Source organism: Zalophus californianus, chromosome 1 (genome assembly GCF_009762305.2).
Source record: "Zalophus californianus isolate mZalCal1 chromosome 1, mZalCal1.pri.v2, whole genome shotgun sequence".
Classification (NCBI taxonomy): Eukaryota; Metazoa; Chordata; class Mammalia; order Carnivora; family Otariidae; genus Zalophus; species Zalophus californianus.
Window position 1 is genome coordinate 19,555,447 of NC_045595.1, and position 18,831 is coordinate 19,574,277.

Here is an 18,831-nt window from a genome sequence, read left to right on the forward strand (position 1 = left end):
GAGTCTCTGCCCCTTCGCTCAGCACCACCTTAGCACTCTCACCTACACTGGGGTAAGGGGCAGTCTGGGTAGATAGACAAGGGGCCAAGTGAAGCCAGAAAACCTCTTCTTGATACCAAGGCTTTGGCCCTGTGGACCAGGGCTGAGCTCTGACCAGCCCTTGTGGTGTTCCAGATGCTGTGAGCAAGGCAGGGATGGAGTGGGAGGCCAGAGATCTTGGGCCCAGGCAGCACCAGCTTTAGGCAGGCCTGGGTCTAGGCCCTTCTCCATAGATGCTATGTCTGACAAATGACTTGGGGGAACTTCTGACTGTAACAGTTTCTAAAACACCTCCTCTTGAATCTGGGGCCTCAGTGCTTTCTTTGTTCCAGACTGGGAACTAAGACAGGCCTAGAACAAATTCCCCTGCTATGCCCCCTTAGGCTTTATGGGTGAGTGTGGCTAGGGCTACTGCCTCGGGACCTTCAGGAGCTGGCCCTAGGAGGACATGGATTAGATGTGGCTCCCACTCCAACACCTTTCTTGTCTTGCCCCCAGTCTCCCTCTGGTCTAGTGGGCGAGTCTGGAAGTTTTCTACCATCCGGCAGGTCTTTACCATCTTCCAAGATGGCGCCAGCACTGCTTCTGAAACATCATTTCTGAACTGTGAGTGGTGGCCCCAGCCTTGATGAGGAGAGTGGCATTTTTCTGCTTACCTTCTGCTCCCTGCCGTCTCTGCCCTTCTTGATAGTACAGGCCTAGGGCCCCGGCCTCTCTCCCGGCTTGTCCTCTCGGCGCAGTTGCTCCAGATGGCAGAGAGTGCTCAGCCTGAAGGCCGCTGTATCAGGCGCTCCTAAAACAGGAAGCGCTGTGGTCAGTGTCCCTGTAGCTGTTACTATTCCCTGGGGGCCCTGGAGGGAGGGCTCCTCCCCGGGGAGCTGAGCCTCTTCCCCTCAGCCCCTGACCACTGTTGTGGTCCATTTTGGCTTCGCTCCCACTCAGTGGCTCCTTCCCAAGGCCACTTCCGCTGCCGGTGCCATCCTTCCGCTCTCCATTCCTAAGCATGTGCTGCAGTCCCCTTGGCAGGACCTAGAGGGGACTGCCTGCCGGGTATGGGGGGCAGGGGGCCGCCTCCTACCGACATCTTGTGCCCCCTCCTAAGCCTCACTGATGAATTGGTACCCCTCAGTTTTACTCCTAGCTGGGCACAGCCTTGCATATCTGCCCCCCCCATCAGTCACCCCACCACATCCGAGACGCAACCCCTCCATCCTTATCACATATATGAAAACTGTGACTTGGAGTCAGTGGTCAGAAATCGTGTAGCTTGATTGGGATGACAGATTGTAGCAGAGGCCAGGGTCTCCTCCCCTCCCAACTTCCCGCCCAGCCCACTTGTGGTCCCCTGCCTGTTGGCAGGCAGGAGTGACCATGACACTTAGATAAATAAGCACGATGAAAGGTTTTGAGAGGACAGAGGGGTTCTGCGTGCGGGGAAAGGGGGGTCTTCTTTCCTGCCCCTGCTGTCCGGGCTCTGGGGCTTGGGGCCCTCCTCTCTGACCACTGGAGTATGTCGGAGGCCCCTGGGGCTCCCCGTGCCCTCCTCTCCTCCTCTTCATCAGACAGAGTGGAGTGGTGGGGTGCTGGAGCCGCAGGCCGGGGAGTTCCCCACATGGCTCCCTGGGTGGGGCCGGCCTGTTGAAGCTGGTGCTGCGGAGCTGGATTTGAGGTTGGGTGCGGCTGCCAGGCAGGCCAGGTACTTTCTCATTTAGCAGCTGCCGCCCCCTCACCTGCCATCTCCGGACCGGTCAGATCAGCCTTGGCAGGGCCATCTGTTACCGAGTCAACCAATCAGGAAGCGGGTGGAGGGGCTGGTAGCCCTGTCCAATGGAGGCCCCCAGTAGGGGTTTCACTGTACCCAGCCTCCTCCCCGGGCTGCCCCTCTCCTCGAAGGAAAGAATCGTTGGAGCTCGTGTGCTTCCAAGCCGGTGGAAGCTTCAGAACTGTCAGGGGTGGGCAACTGGCTGTTTAAACAAAGAGCCTAGGAAGGGCATCAAACCCTAAAGAATGCAAGTAGTGGGGTTTGGGGCAGAGATCAGTTGTTTTGAGCTGCTTCACACCTGCCCAGCTGGCCTTGCTCACAGGTTTAGAAGCTGTGCTCGAAGCCTACACCTCTGCTGGGGATCCCCTCTGCTGGGAGTGCCAGAATCTTCCCATCCTATCCACGAGCTGCTGCTGTCTCTCCAGGCTTCAGGCCTTGGTGCTGTGGATTCTAATATTCTCATAGACGGCTAGCAGTTTTCCAGACTGTTCTGTCTGGCAGGCCCCGTCCCCAGTGCATGATACATGTTCTCTTACCTAATTCCTGTGGTTCCCATTTTATGGGTAATGTCGCTGATATTCAGTAAGGTGAACGACTTGCCCACAATGCACAGCGGAAGAGTGGCAGGGCTGTGATGTGAGCCTATGCAGTTTGATGCCAGAGTCTTCGCATTTAAGTCACCCCACGCCTCATGCTAGTTTCTGGGGACATGGGAGGGTCTCTAAGACTTGGCCCCTGGAAGTGTGCTGGCATCTTTGGCTCCACTGGGAGCCCAGGTGGTGGTGTTCATAGTTGTCTCTCTCTGCTCAGCTCTCCTCACTGTGCAAGACCCTGCTTGTGAGGGGACCAGTGGTCCCACAGGCCAGCACACAAGGGCCACGATGGCTGTGGGGCTGTCTCAGAGAGGTTGTGTGGTTCATCTCAAGCCTGGTGAGTCTCAGACAAGCCCAGCCCAGCAGAGCCCAGACTGCCACAGGCAGGAAGTGAGGTTGGTGAGTGGGCGAGAAGAAACTGTGTCTGGGCTGGGCGCGCCAGGGGAGACTTCCTGAGAGAGACTGCCAGCTTTAATCCAGGCCTCTGGTCTGAGAAGGATGTGGACGACAGAGGAGGGCACAGGATGTGTGGGATGGCCTGCCTGGTTTGCACCACTCAGCACCTGCTGCAGAGTACCATTTCCCCACTCCCAGCCGTGGGTCCTGGCAGGATGCGGCTGATCTCAGCGGGGCAGGCGTCCAGGCCCTGACAGATGCTGGGAGCCATAGAGGGTCTATGAGGACTCTGTGGAAGGAGAGGCTTTTACATAGGGCCCTTGAAAAAAGGTCAGCGACACCCCCCCCTCATTCTCCCACAACTCAGATTCATACTGCGCCCCCAGGGACCTCTGCCTGTCCTTGGTGTCCTCTCTCACTAAGTGGGCAGAAATCCTCCCTCCTTCCCCCAGAGCTTTCTTTCCTAACATCACCAGAACCCGCGTGGAGCACTGTTGCTTAGGGTGCTCTAGAGGCTCCTGGTCACCTGGACTGTCCTTTAGTTCAGGCCCTGTGGGAAGCGCCTGGTCTCTGTGACAACAGAGGTCTGTTATGTCTCTGCTGAGGTTTGCACTTGGGGAAGCTATTTCCCTACTTGGATCCCTCATCTTTTTCTCCAAGGGCCTCCTTGGGATATCATCACGGGACACCCCGGTGAGGGGGCAGCAGGTGGAGCACCTGGCTTTGCAGTCCCCTCACCTCCTTTGGTTCCAACCTGGTGACTGGCTGCTGGGTGTCCAAAGGTGGTGATCACCAGGCAAGAGTTGAAGACAGCGGCAATCCCTAGGTGTGGTAAGAGTGTGCTCCCAGCCCTCCTGTGTGTGTGGGTCTCCTGCTCTCGGGGCAGTAAGAATATGGCTCCCATCAGCCCCTGTGTTTTTCCCGGGAGAATTTTGGTTCTGCTGGCCTTGCTCCTGTCTATTTGAGATCTTACGTGTTCCCACGTGAGAGGCTGCCTGAGTGCATTTTGTTGGTGGCATGTTATTGGCCTTTAGGAGGATTCCCTTGGGCTCATCGTGCCCCTGGGGAAGCCAGCCCCTTGTGGGGTGAGAAGGAATAGTGTGAAAGGAATTTTGGGTCCTGGACTCCTCCCTACCCTCCCACCCTTTTGGAACTAAGTGGATTAGCCCTGTGTAATTGTGAATAAAATCCTGCTGCTGGGAACCTTTGGGGGGGGGTGGTTTGCTTCGAGCAGGAGAACAAGAGGAGACTGCTGTTTGGGGGAACAAGAAGCCTCAGGAGGCCTTTCCAGCGCTGGACAGGCCAGAGATGCTGAGAATATTGATTTTGCGTTTTTTTTTGTTTTGTTTTGTTTTGTTTTGTTTTTGTTGTTTTTTTTTTTGTGGGTTTTGTGTTAGGATTGCCTTTTTCTTTAGACTAGGGCTTTTGTCCTTGCTGCTTTCTCTCTGTGGTACTTTCTGTTCTCCTTAGCTCCTTGTCGCTTTCATTTCTTCTTTCCCCTCTCTGTTTCCCTTGATGTTACTTAGTTCCTCCCCTCTCTGGCCTTGCTACTCTCTGTCTCAGGAATTTCAGGCTTAATGGGCCTCTTCTCTGCAGCCCACAGGCTAAGGGCAGGCAGCGGGCAGATGGGGGCTGGTCAGGTGCTGGGGATTCATGCGAGTCACCCTGAAGGGCTCACCCTGAAGTCTCCCCCCACCAGGGTAGGGTGGGGTTAGGACAGGAAGGAGAAGCATCTGTACCCATGCCACTCACAATGTCCCCTCCTTGCTGCTGGCCTTGACCAGGTGCTGGTGGCCTTGGCAGCCAGAGAAGTGGCGTCAGGAACATTTGGGCCAAGCTTGTAACCCGAGGAGTCCCCTGTGGAGTGTAGGAAGTCAGCGTCGGCAGGGGCCTCCGCTGTTGGTTCTCCTTTTATGGCTCAATGGTCTGGGACTTTTGCTCTGGACAACAGTGTGAGATCAGGAGCACTGTGACTCCCAAGGATTCTCTGGCTGAGGCTGAGGAGAGAAGGGGCTGGGGTCAGAGCCAGAGCCTCAGAGCCAGTGGGAGGAACTTGTGGAGGGACTGGGAAGGCTTGGACATGAGGTGCAACCTCCCTCTACTCTAGGGGACAAAACTGCACGTGAGCTGCCGCGCACTTGCCGGGACGAGCACCCCAGAGCACCTGCCTGTCTAGCCTGCACTCTGCACCTGACCCCGTCACCTGTGACACTTGAGGCTGTTTTCAAGGGTGTGATGGGCCAGGGCCTGGACCTGCCACACTCATCACCCCATTCCTAAGGGTTCAGCCTCCAACAAGGGACTCACAACTTGTTCTGTAGATGTTCCCCCAACATAAACAAGCCCTCTTCTCAGGGTGTGGCAGAGGGACAGGCAGGTAGCCTCCATGCTCTCTGGCAGGCAGTGGCACATGGGGCAGAGGTTGGGGGTGGAGGGCGGGGATAAGAGCACCCATTTATCCCTTGAGTGCTTCCTACGTGCTGCACCCAGACACAGAAACATCTAAGAATGGATGTATCACCCCCGTGTCACGGATGCAGAGGCTGAGATTCAGGAAGGTGAAGTAACTCACTCGAAGTCTCAGAGTAGGGACATGCCCTGGCTGGGCTAGAACCCTTGGCCTTTCTGGCGGCCAAGTTGTGGCTCTCAGCTATCTTTGGGGATCAGGAGCCAGACCTCTCTCCCAGGCCACAGTCTACCCATCTATAAGATGAAGGGCTGGGCGCTCTGCTTGACAAGAGCCCCCCTTCTCGCTGTGCAGACCTTTTTAGTGGGCAGTGATTATGGGCATTGCTAGGGAAGCAGGCAGGTAAATAGTGGTGCAAATAGACGGGCAGTGTGGAGACTGGCTAGAGGGGGCCCCAAGATGCCTCTCCTAAGCTAGCTGGTAAGTGGTGTTGCCAGGGGGACGGTCAGCCGTGTGACTCCACGAGCAAGGTCTGTGTTCAGCTACGGACAGGAGCTCTGGGGTTATGACTTAGGTTGGAAGACCCCTTTCCACTGTACTCCATTGCCCAGTTAAAGCCTGCAGTCAGGCTGAGCCTGTCCCAGGGCGCATCTTTACCCTAGGAAGGCCTGAGAGAGTGGGGATGAGTCACTGTTGCCCATTGCTATGGCAGGAGCATCCCTCAGTGGGGCCAGGCCACTACCCTGGCCTCTCCGAGGACTTCCCTTTCCTCACGGCTATGGCTCCATGGCATGATCAAAGACCGGGACATTTTCCCAGGAGTTGGAACACTCAGAGCCCTCTAGCAGAAGAGGAGCAGGAGAGGGAGAGCGACCAGGGGCCAGTGGAGGTTGGAAGCTCCTCTGGGAGGAGCCTGAGTGGGGCCATGGCGGCCTGTGCTCACCCAAGCCTGTGTGGGGAGCTGCAGGGACATGGATGAAGCCAAGGGAAATGGGAGAGATGCTAGGAGATATGATGTTGGCTGTTGGCTTCAGAAAGAGCAGGTCTGAGGGGTGGGGAGTCAGAAGGTTCCCTAGGGTCTCGGCACTATGCCTCTGGGAGTAGTCCAGTCTGTCTCCCCTCTCCCCCCCCCGCCCCCAGCACACACATTTATTCCTTTGTTATCTTTGTGACACCTCCTCCAGGGGACAGAGACCAGCCATCGCTCTTCTCAGAGCTAGAGGGTGTTGGGTCTCCTGTCTCTACGGCTGGCCGGGGGCACGAGCTGCTGGGTGCCTCAGCAGGGGTCCCCCGGGCATGGCCTCACTTGCCCCGGTCGCCCCCTGCTTAGGGAAGGTAGCCACTGCCCTCTGTAGCCCCACTGGCTATGTGGGCATCCCTGTGGCACAACTGACCACTTGGGAGCACAGACTGTGGCTGGGCTGGGGGTCTCTTCACGAGGAGGGACCATTAAAGGGACCTTGCTTCTGAGATGAGAATAAAACACTTGCGTTTGCTGAAATTTTCCACTCTTAGGATGAAAATGTCCTATTTTTACACTGTCATAGGAGAAATAGAACTAGGGTAATGTCTCACCGATAACATAGCTGATTTTGACAGGAAAAATGCTTTTTTCCCCTAAGAAGTTTAAAGGAGGGTAATAGAACCTAGACCCTCTGCGGAGGCGCTCTGGGGCCTCACAAGGCACCTGAGTGGCCTCTCCTCAAGCCCCTCTCAGAAGTCTCTGGGTGGGGTGCTGGGATCTGGTACCTGCCTCAGGCAAAGGGAGTTCTTGTCCTGCCACTTACTCCGGGTATAATCTCTGAGAGAGAGAGAGAGAGGATGTTGTAGCTCTCTCTGGGCCTCTTTCCCCTCCTGTGAAGTAGATGCTGGTAGTCACAGACCTGCCTGTCCTGTCTCCATTGCCATGTGTGAGGAGACTACACATCCATTTCCACAGACGGGGAGCTGGAGCTCAGAGAGGTTAAGGGATTGGCCCAGAGTCACCACACGCTTTGCAGAAAGAGACATTGCTCCAAAGGATGCACGGTGGCAGTTGCGGCGTCTAAAGGTGGCTGCCGCCTGAGAGAGTGAAGTTGTGCCCCTCCCCTAGTCTGAGAGCCGGGCTGCTTCCCTGGCTGGGGTCCCCAGGTCTCCACCTTGCTGCCTCACCCGACCCCTGGCCCCCTCCCCTGAGGTCAGCCATCTCATCCTCTCCCCACCCTGGAGGGTCTGTCCCTTCCCCACTGGGCCTTTCACAGCAAAGCAGGGTCCATAGACTCTTGATTCTTAGTCCATTTTTGCAAAGCCATGTCCAGTCCTGCCCCTCGCAAGACCATTTCCTGTGACCTGCTGGTTTGCAGGGGGTCTTTTTCCCCTTGATCCCAGAGGCTGCACCTGGATTTCCCCAAGTTCTGCAGGTGAAGAGTATGGGGCCACTTCAGGGCAGACCCAGGGGAATCCTGGAGCCAAGCAAACCTCAAGGCCCATTTCCACTCAGTAGGTACTTGGCACTGTGCTAATCTGAGCTCTCTCTGTGTTCTCATTCCGTCCTCATGGCCACCAGGGACCATGCGTACTGTCACTGTTCCCATTTTCCAGTTGGGACCAGTGAGGCTCAGAGAGGCTACATGGCCTGCTCAAAGCTAGGGGCAAGTGGAAGATGGCAGTCCACGTCTGTCTGCCCTGGAGTCCCGTGCCCACAGCTGGTCCTTCATAGTATATGGTCTCCGGGGGCACGGGGACCCCTGGGCCTGCCCCAGCTAGCACTTACGTTCCTGCTGTCCCTCTCCCTCCCTGCCTTGGAGCCCAGCTCAACTCCCTCTTTCTGGAAGCATTCTTCCCCTCTCCTACCCGTCTCCAGCCATCTCCCTCCCCAGACCTGGCACTTCTGCCTTTGTTTCCAGGTCATCTGTGGCTGGTGGGAAACAGGTAAACTGAGGCTATCAAAATTTAGCAAATGGAAGGAGTCTTGTGATCCTGAGACTTAACCATTTCCAAACGTGCGTTGGATCTCCTACAGGCTCAGAGCCTCAGCCATTCTCTCCTCTCCCGGGACTGTGGTGGGAGGCGCCCAGCCTATCAGCGGTCCTACCCTCCCTCCTGCACTCCACCCCCTGCCATCAGGTGCTCTGGCCTTGGCCTGGAAGGGGGTTGTTGTTTGGGGGCTCCTCTTCTTCCTGGGCTCCCTTGGCTGGGCTTCCCCGTCTTGTCTGCTCTGCCAGGTTCTGGCTCTAGAAAGAAAAGAAGAGGGAGAGAAGGAGCCAGGACCAGTTCCCTAGGGCTTACATCCTCATCAAGCACTCTGATTGGCAGTAAATCATCCATAGACCCCCAAATCCTTGGGGACAGAGTGCCCACAGCTGCATTCCTGGCCCCAGCTCTGGGCCTAGCCCTCAGGCAGAGCCAGTAAACGTTGGCAGAAGTGGGGGAGGGATCTATAAAATGGGCAGGCCTCCCTGGGCATGAGGGATGAATCTTGGTTCCCCAAAGACTCCCGGATGCAGAGGTGGCCATGTGTGAGCCGTGAGACCCCGAGAAGCCACAAAACCTCCCTGAGCCTCAGTCTCCTGGGCCACTGTTATGATAGCCACCAAGTGGCAGAGCCTTGTCTAGATCCCGAGGTGTGGGGCCAAACCCCACATACAAAAGGAGCAAAGCAGCCGTCGGCATGGTCCCCACTGCCTAGAAGCCAACAGATGGGTTCAAGTCCTGACTCTCACTGCCCCACTGTGTGACTTTGGACAAGTCACTTAACCTCTCGGAGTCACAGTTTCCCCACAGTTAAAAGGATGATACTGGTTCTTCTCAGGATCTGGTGAACACTGAATGAGGTGGTGTCTGTGATCAGATGCCATGGCCAACACACCACTGCCTGAGCACCAGGGAGAGATAGCTGTCAGGAAGGGGTGGCTAAAATGGATCTGACGCTCTCAGTCCCTGAGCACCCAGCTGGGGCCTGGGCATTTGGGGTCAGTGGTGTCATGTGAGCTGACCTCCCTGGAACTTAGCCTCTGAGGAGGAGAGGTGAATGGAAAGGGAGAGCCAGAGGCCAGGACACAGCCAGAACGTAATGAAGTGAGGTCTGGTCTGGCATGAGGCCAGCTAATCCATAGCTGCAGAATTGGTTCCATTAGCGCCTTTAATGAGCTACAAAAGCTGAGGAAATGAGTGTATGTGGGAATAGTGGCACATGTCTGAGGCTCTAAATCGAAACTGTGGCGAAAAAGTGAGACTTGACACTGTCAGCAGCTCTCTAAATAGCACCGGCTCCCTCGGGTGGGCTTGGCGGGGGGCACAGCCTTGGCTTTATGAGAAGACACTGAGGCCAGAAGGCCTGAATCCTGAACTTGAGGTCAATCTATACCGTCCCATCCCTGAGGCTGTGGCCTCGGCCCTGAGGGGATGGAGCAGCTCGTGAGGATCAGGGGCTGGCCAGGGCCAGGGTGAAGTGTGCTGGAAGCCCTCACTGGTGCTAGCTGCACAAGGCAGGAGTGGTCTCAACAGCTGGCTATAAAATGAATTTAGCTATTCCAGTGGTGTGTCTCTCATAAAAGCAGAGCTCTGTCTAATGGGAAAAATAATCCTAAATAATCAGAACTGGGAGCCAGAAGGGACCTTAGACATGGCTGAGTTGAATGCTCTTGTCAAGGAGGGAGTGTGGTAGGTTCAAAGTGCTTTTTCTTACCCATGACCTCTCTCTGTGGAGAATAGAGGTTTCCCACAACGAACAAAATGGGAGTTGAAGACCTGTATTTTCCTATACCATTCCATTCAGTTCTGCTGCCCGAGCGTTTGGCGCTGAATGGGTGCACCACGATGCAATCCATAGCCCAGAAATGCCGCTCTTCAGTGTTCTGGTCTGCCCTTGCCTGAGGCTGGGATGAGGCTCCCAAGTGGGAGAAGGGGTGTTGTGGGGGTACAGACCGGTCCTTCTGCCTCTCTCTTCTCTGTACTCTGGCACAGGACAAAGCTGCAATCCCCAGAAAGTAGAGGGTCTGGCGATGTCACCTCAGGCTCCCGGTGGTTGTGCCAGGCTACCATGCCACACGCCGGCCTCAATTTTTAGGAGGGAATTTATATCAGATAAGTTCTTGCGAATCTTTCTGTATCTTGCAAAATTATTATTGAAGGTGTTGTCAGAATGTTATACTTTTCCCCCATGGAAGGTCTGATGTTAAATTCCTTTAAGAATTTGGTCTTAAGGGGCTCCTGGGTGGCTCAGCCGGTTAAGTGGTTAAGCGTCTGTATTCGGCTGAGGTCACGATCCCAGGGTGCGGGGATCGAGTTCTGCATCCAGCTCCTTGCTCAGTGGGGAACCTGCTTCTACCTCTCCCTCTGCCTCCCCGCCCCCGCCCGCCGCTTGTGTTCTCTCTCTCAAATAAATAAATAAATAAATAAATAAAATCTTAAAAAAAAAAAAAGAATTTGGTCTTGGAAAAAGTTCAATGAATGTCTCTGCTTCTCTTCATGGGGTGATAATAGCAGCAGAACCTATCTGGTTTCCTTCTTTGCCAAGACTCTCTGGAAGCTCAGAATTAAAAGATGTCCTCAATTATAGTTACGAGCTTACATGGGTTTCTGGTACATTTTATTTTTCTCTGTATTCTAAAAAGAATCTGACGTTTTTTGTTTTAGTCATGCTTTCAGGGTTATAAAATGCCTGAACTCCTGTTGTCAATGAGTAGAGCAGTGGAAATGATGAGACTTAGAGTGGCTCATTGGGCAGTGAGAGCACCTGGATGCCTGGCCTCCAGGAGGTTCTCTTTGCTGTAAGGATGATGTCTCTCAGGCTGTGGGTTGTCATGAAATCCGGAGTAGATATTTCTTAATTTGTTAGTGCCTCACTGATGGGAGAGATTGCAAGCCAGCTCTCTTCCCCCGGAAGGAGTGGGTGTTCCCACAGCGGCCACAGAGCAGCTTGGCCTGGGCTGTAGGTTAATTGGCTGGGAGTATGGAGGTTGGGTGAGGGGAGGCTTCCTGTCCAGGCTGGTGGCCTGGGGGACTCCTGTGTGTGAGACAGATGGGGAGACTGTGAACACTTTTTACTTGAGAAGAGCCCGGCCCCGGGGTTAGCTGGAGGTGGACACTAGATACATGGGTGAGCATAAGGGCCTGGGTAGGTGGCCCTTCTGGGGCTGGGAGGTGGCTGGAGTAGGGTGTTGGGGGCTTGTCCCAAAGTTGTCTCCTCACAGAGCCGCCACAGACATCCCAGTTCCGTGTGATGCTCTAGGAAAGCAGATGGAGTTCTTTCACACTGGGCAATGTGAGGTGATGCAGCAGACAGGGCCTCAGTGGGAGAGGAGGTCTGGGTGGAGGGGTCAGGGCTTGGGCAAAGCGGTCACAGGGTGAGTAGTGGCAGCAAGACCCCCAGTCTTCCTTGGGCACCTCTCTGTGCCCAGTACTCTGGTAGGCACCGGAGAGAGAGAAAATATTGGATGAATGAATGGACAGATGGATGGGTCCCACTCTCTGGGGGTTCAGAGTCACTGTTGCAGGGGTAGGAGACACGCATGCCCATGGCCCCCACCCCCATGCTCCCTATACCCATGCATCCCCAGGACACACCCCTATACCTGCCTGTATCCATGTTCCCGTGCCCCCCACCCCCTGCACACCCACACCTGTGCACACGTTCATTCCAGAGCAGGTCTCCCGAGGCCTGTAGCGGTAGTTTTGGTTGGTGCCACCCCATCCTCTCATTTCCCCTCAGGGAGGGGTTGTCTGGACACTCTCTTAAAAGTCCCTTCTTCTCCTTGTTCAGTCTTGCCACACTCCGGCTTGGTGGCCCCAGGGCTGTGACTTCATCCTCCTGAACCTCTCTTTCCTCAGTCTGTAGACTGGGGTTGCCGGCCCCACCCGGCTTGCCTCACAGGGCAGCGCCAGCATTCCCATGACATGAGGGGGGAGACTGTTTTGTAAACTGCAGTCCAATGTTGCTCTCGCTTTCCCCGCTCCTGGGCTGGGGAGCTCCTCCGCCCACATGTGAAGCCTGTCCTTGGGTGGGACAGGATGCGGCATGCAGGGAGGGAGGGCGCCCGGCTAGTCCTGGGCCTCCCATTCTGCCTGGTGCTGCTGGGGGCGGAGCACATGGGCCCCTCGGCCTCATCCTTTGTCGGGGTCCACCAGGGGCGTTGGCAGGGGTCTTGGCCATTCGGCTGTAGGCTCTAGGGGCAGCTTGGAGAATTTGTCAAAGGAGAGTGAGGGAGAAGGGAGAGGTTGAACTGGCTTCGTCAAAGCCTGAGGCTAGAGCAGTGTCGTTTGTTCAAGGAAATGTCATCTCAGATTCGATGTTCATCTAACTTCACTGGGGGCCCACACCTCAAGTACAGCCAGGAGCCCCTCCCTTGGGAGAAAGCCAGGGTTCTGCCTCACGGGTGTGTGGGTACCTGCTGGGCGCTTGATGGAGCTGCCCAGGAGCCATCACAGACCCTCAGCTTTGGTGGAGCCCTAGGGGGCCCAGGGGACATGGGGTGGGAGTGAGGTTAGGGTGGGGTCTGCCAAATTGGCAGAAGGCCATGCCATCCTCTTTTCTTCCCAGCCGTGACTGGGAACCAGGTGGCACCCATTGGGTTCGGGCATTTGGATATGGGTCTGTGGAGCCTCAGGGACTGCTCCATGGGGGCGGTGATGTGGGAGGGGGGCTGCAGTAGTTACTTTGCAAGGAGCCCCTGACCAGAGGTTTCTGTTCCTCCAATCTAGCTCAAGCGCTGTAGCTCAACATTAGGGAAACAGAGGCCCAGAGAGGCAAAGGAGCCACCGAAGGTCACACTGAGAGTAAGGGTAGAACCCGAGCCTCCTATCTCCTAGCCCTGTGCTCATTTCCATGCCTGGGAAAATGGAGCTCTTGCTTGGGGACATCTTTTATGAAGTGTTGTGTGGACTCATGTACCCGTGTGAATTGCCATTTATAGCAATGGCCTTGTGGGCTGCAGCAGTCAGGATGGGCTCCTTGGGAGAGGAGGTACAGTCTGGTTCACCAGGGAGGGTGGGTGAGGTGGAGTGGGGAGCCAGTTTGGCCAGGTTGTCACGTCTCTCGTTGTTGAGCCTTCCTAGGTCTTCCTCAATTTAATCTTATTCTGTCCTCATGATGGGTTGTGAGTGTTTCTTCCTCTTAACCCCACTTCATGGATTTGTTCCATAAATCTACAAATATTACATCAGCCAGTGCTCTGTACCAGGCCCAGTACTGGGACCCAGGGATGACCAGGCAGGCTGGCGGTGCCCATTGCCCTTCCTTTACCTCTCTGGGCCTCTGTTTCCCTCCAGCCTGGCTGGGGCACCAGCCATGTAGTCTGGGACCAGTTAGTTCCCCTTGCTGTGCCTCCATTTCTCAGCTAAGGAACGGGGATAATGAAGCCCCTTGCTCCTAATATTTGTAAAGTGCTCAGAACAGAGCCAAGCACGTTGAAAGTGCCATACTTATATGTGTGTGTTTGTTTAAAGAGTTATCAAAGGAACACGCTAATTGTAGGTTGTGAGCCAGCGGGGCACAGGAGGGAGGTAAAAAGGGCGATGACGCGGGAGCTCGCTGGGAAGCTGGAAGTGTTTCTGTCTTGCTGGGAGTGTGGGTCATGGGGGCATGTGCAGCTGGTCAAAACTCATTGAGCTGCGCTCTTGAGACCTGTGCATTTTACTGTATGTGAGGTGTACCTCAACCAACAACACACACACACACATATATATAAAGAAAAGTTGAAGGGAGAATGAGGGATCCTTGAGGTCCTCTTCAGTCAGGGTGGTCAGGGAGGGCTTCTGAGAGGAGGTGATATTGGGGGGACTCCTGGAAGAGGAGAAGGCTCTGGCTATAGGGAAGGCAGATGAGGAAACTGAGGCTTAGGAGGTTTGGGGCCACACTCAGGGCCAAGCTGAGGGATCAAGAATGACAGCCCAGGAGGTTTCTTTGCAGCTGGGCCTGGGCTCTGGCCCCTGTGATCTCCCCTGCAGGGAGGCCAGTAGGGGCATTTACTGTGTTTTCTGGGGGCAGCCCTCTCCCCACTCCTGTGCCTGGTCTTAGGGTCTTGGCGCTCAGAAAAGGACTATTTTAATCCATGTAGGAAATGGGTTCCTAAATATGGACTAAGTCGGGTGGGGGGCATTGGGAGGTTCCAGCTCAGGGCAGCTCCACCTGCTTCTCCACCTCAGCAGAGACAGGGCGCAGGCCCAGGCCATAAGGCCCTTGGGCCCCTCCTTGGTCGTACACTCCCCTCCTCCTCTCCCTCCCACACCTTCCTCCTAGCACCATGCCCACCCTCCCACCCTTTGTTTGTTCAGGAGCCCAGTGTTTTCTGTCCGCCCTAGCCAGGAACCTGCAGGCCAACCTGCCCTGGTTTGCCCTAAAGCTGCTTTCAGCCTGGTGGGAGATATAGAGGCAAAAACCCTAGAGGGGAGGTGCCGGGAGGTCTTTCCAGAGGAGAAGACATCTGAACTGAGCCCAGAAACTTCCTCAAAAGGAGGGAGTTGACCCAATGGAGAAGGAGAATGGCAAGAGTGTCCGTGGCATAGGCAGAGTGTGGGCTGTTCGGGTCAGCAAGTATGTCATTCCGACCAGAACGGGAAGGGCCGGGGGCAAGGGATAGCAGGCAATGAGAGGAAGACAAGCCTGAAGGCCAGGGGAGGAGGTGGCCATTATTTGGAGGAATGGGGGTGGGGATGTAAAAAGTGGGGCCAAGGATAGGTGGGGCTGGGGACCCCACTGGGAGGTTTCCCGCTATGTACTTGGGAGTTTTTGAGAGGAAAGAGAGGACTCGGGGGCAGGGGTGAGATGCCAGAAGCAGGGCAGAGTGAGGAGGGGATCCAGGAGCCAGCCTGGAGACCCCTGCAGGATGCTGTCAAGTCAGGCCAGACTGGGGAGGAGATGGCAGGGGGCAGGGAGAGGTGTAGGGAGGCCATGCAGAAAACGGTGCAGAAGAGACAGAGCAAGGAGGGAGGATGGTGCATCTTGGGTCCTGTGGCTAAAGACCGGGGGACCCCTGGCTAGAGTCACCTCAACACAGTGGGGGTGAGCTGGTGTGGTGAGTGGGGGTGACTGAGCCCCTGCCCCCAGCACTGTGAGCAAGAAGCTGGTGCTCAGGAGCTGTGTGGGCACGGAGCTGAGGACGTTCTGGGAGGCAAGGGCAGCATGAGCAAGGGACTCATGGTTTCCAGGCTGGGAGTCTGTCCACAGCAGCCTCTATGCACACCCCCATCCTGGACTGCTTAATGGAGCAGGGACCCCAAAACTGGTGGAGGGACTTGCCCGGCTTCTTGCACCCCCAGGCTAGGGTCAAGGTGTGCAGCTCCAGAGATGGAGGAACAGCCATGGGGCAGCAGATGCGAGAACCTACTGACTTCCCCCGTGCCTCAGTCTGCCTCTGCCTAGAGAGCTTGGTCCCAGAGTCTGCCCCACCCAGCGTCCTGGCAGAGGGAAAACCATCCTGCAGATGAGGAGACCAAGGCCAGGAATGGCCCCGGGTCCTGTGGGGGCTGAGCAAGACGAAGCTGCTCTTGAGCCCCAGGCTTGAGTTCTGACTCTGGTCCTCAACCCTGATCAACTAGAAAGCAAACGGGGTGGGGTCTCAGGTGAGCAGTCCTGTGGGAGGATGGCTTGTCCTGCTGTTCGCATTCTGGACCACCTCACCCTGCATGCTGACTTCTCCTCCCCTACACCTCCTCCTCTGAGCAGGACCACTCCGGGGCCTTGCTCGTTACTGGTGGTTGGCCTTCTGGTTGGCGGCCATAGCCTAGGGCTGAGTTAACCTGGGCAGGGATCCTGATGCCCGCCCACCCGCTGCGTGCCTTGCTGTGATGCATCCTGTGGGGATGGCTCTGTTATGACTCCATTTTACGGAGTTGTGGGCTGTGGCTTGGAGCTGTGAATGTTCACCCCTGAGGTCATACTGAGTCACTGGAAGAATTCAGCCCCAAACCCAGGCCTCACCTGACCAGGCTGTCACCTCCTTCAGCTAGGGTCCCTCCTGCCCCCAGACTCTACCTCTGGGTCTACAACTCTTGTGCCATCCCATTGGAAAAATGCAGTTCCAGGGATGTGTGGCCCCTGGCCTGGGGTCTCACATCTGATGTGTGATTTGTCTACAAAGCCCACGCAACTGCCACTCGACTTGCAGCCCCCAAGAAGGGAGGCAGGGCTTCTGTAAGCGGCCTCTGAGCCTTTCCAAGCTGTCAGCCACCTCCCAGGGCTTTCTTGTGGTCATTGGACCACAAGTCAGAGAGACCTGGATTTGAATCCTTATTCTGCCCTTCATAAGCTGGGCGAGTTGGGCAGGTCACAGGCCTCTCTGAGCTTACATATTCTTGTCTGTCACGTGAGGGCAGTGACATGAGTGGGGAGCTGCTGGGGAAGTGGGCTGTGTGCCTGACGCTCTCTGTGCCTACCTGCCCTCAGCTCCTGTACGACAGCCCCAAGGCCCGGCAGGAGGTGGACCACCACTGGCAGACCTCAGGGGGCCCTCACATTGTGCGCATCCTGGACGTGTATGAAAACATGCACCACGGCAAGCGCTGTCTCCTCATCGTCATGGAGTGGTATGCTGGCCCACCCCGCGTCAGGGCCTCACCGGTACTCCTGTGGCCCCCAGGCTCCCACCCTTCTTTAGGGGCCCTCTCTGCTCTCAAGATAGCAGCTGCGGGAGACACCCCAGTCCCTGAGGAGTAATGGAGGGGCAGTTGCAGGCCTTGCCCATGGAGCTGTGCAGCTGGCCACAAGGCCATTCCGTCCGTGTGGGAAGGGAACTCCAGGGGCTCCAGTATGGCCTCCGTGGATGTGCTCTCACTCTGTGAGGAGGGGCTGGAAGAGGGGTCGGAGAAGGCAGCCAAGCCCTGAGTGTGTGATGCTGGGCAAGGCCCTGCTCCTCTCTGTGCCTCAGTCTCCCCCGCTGAACAAGAGAGGATGGGACAGTGTCCATACCCCAAGGACTTCTATGAATTCATAACACCTTGTCAGAGATGGACTGTCCCTGACCTTGAGATGGAGGCTTCAAAGCCTCCTACCTTGGGAGGAGCAGGACACACACTGTCACCTCCACCTTCTCCTTCCTACCTGGGTTTGGGCTCCCGTGGTCCCAGGAGACCACAGGGTAATCCAGGAGCCAGCAGCCTCTTCTACCTTGGGCTTCTCCCAACAGCACTGTGGCTCAGCTCTAGCCTTCCTCAGATGCTGGGTCTCGTGTCTGGACCTCGAGCTCCTCCCCATCCACCTTTAAGCAGCCTTCATCCTATAGGTTAGCAGCCCTTGAGTCAGATGTGAGGTTCAGATCCTGGCTCTACCACCCACCAGCTGTGTGATTTTGGGTAGCTCTTAACCTCTCGGAACTTCTGTAACTGCCATGTAAGAAGTGGAGGAAGATGTTAACGTGCTATTCGCTCTGTACCTGACTCCGTTCTTAGGGCTCCATGCGTACCGCTTACTTAATTTGCACAACTCTGTGAGGCTGGTGCTCTAAATCCCGTTTTACAAAGGAGGAAGCTGAGGCGCAGAGAGGTAAAGGGACCAGGCCAGGATCACATAGCGCTGTAGGTGTTCAGAAAACAGGGGTGATGATGATGACAATTGACATCTCCTCCCTTATTTGAGGGAACTGAGACTTGGATGAGGGTTGGGCTGCGCAAGGCTCAGCCAGGTGGGGGTAGCCCCCGTGGGAATACAAAGGCCCCCCCCCTCCCCCCCTCGATGATCTGAGGACCTGAGCCTACCCTAGTTCTAAGAGTCCAGGTCAACCCACCCAAGCTGATGGCCTCCTACGCACCAGGTTCTGCAGGGCACAGGGAGGCTGCCCGTAACCGTTTCCCAGGGGCAGAGTGGCCGGGCCTAAGCTCTGGGCCCATGATTCAGGCCAGGGGCAGGCTGACACCTGATTCAGGGGGCCCTGCTTCTAGTTACTTTCTCTTCTAGCATGGAAGGTGGTGAGCTCTTCAGCCGGATTCAGGAGCGTGGCGACCAGGCTTTCACCGAGAGAGGTAGGTGTGTGCAGCAGGACCAGAGGGGGCATTCAGACTGAGACGGGCCGCACAGAGTTGCTGTGTGATGCTGGGCAAGGCCCTGCTCCTCTCTGTGCCTCAGTCTCCCCCACTGCACAAGAGAGGATGGGACAGAGTGTTCATACCCCAAGGACTTCTATGAGTTCATAACACCTTGTCAGAGATGGACTGTCCATGGCCTTGGGATGGAGGCTTCAAAGCCTCTTGATACCAACCAGCACTTGAGCTGGGAAGAGGTGGTCCAGGCCTGAGGAAAGAGGTCCAGGTGGGCTGGGACATCCCCAGAGGAAATCAGGATGACTGGGGTGGGGGTATAGGATGGGTCCTGGGTAGCAGGACTGCTCTCACCATCTTGTGCTGTTCCAGGGGGGATGATCGGGTGGAAGCCCCAGGCTGCCCGACCTTGGCCTGGCAACACTGGCCCTTCCTCTGTCTCTGTCTGCAGAAGCTGCAGAGATCATGCGGGATATCGGCACTGCCATCCAGTTCCTGCACAGCCAGAACATCGCCCACCGAGATGTCAAGGTGAGGCTCAAGGTTAGGGGACCAGAGAAGGGAGTACACAACCCCCAGTGGCTCCCAGCACCCACTAGATGGAGGCAAGCTTCCTGATTGGCATTCAAGGCCTCTGTCCCCTAGCCCAGACTGCTCTTCTCAGCCACTTTTCCCATGGTTCCAGC

The 18,831-nt window shown here is 56.2% G+C and overlaps 1 protein-coding gene across 1 annotated transcript in view; it reads left to right on the top strand.

Annotated features, from left to right (window-relative positions):
- The window catches only part of MAPKAPK3 (MAPK activated protein kinase 3), a 29,554-nt gene that overhangs the window by 2,089 nt on the left and 8,634 nt on the right, over positions 1-18,831 (top strand). The window contains exons 3-5 of the mRNA XM_027586938.2: positions 16,560-16,699; positions 18,066-18,130; positions 18,597-18,676. Coding sequence (XP_027442739.1) covers positions 16,560-16,699; positions 18,066-18,130; positions 18,597-18,676 — 285 coding nt within the window. The remainder of the gene's footprint in view (positions 1-16,559; positions 16,700-18,065; positions 18,131-18,596; positions 18,677-18,831) is intronic.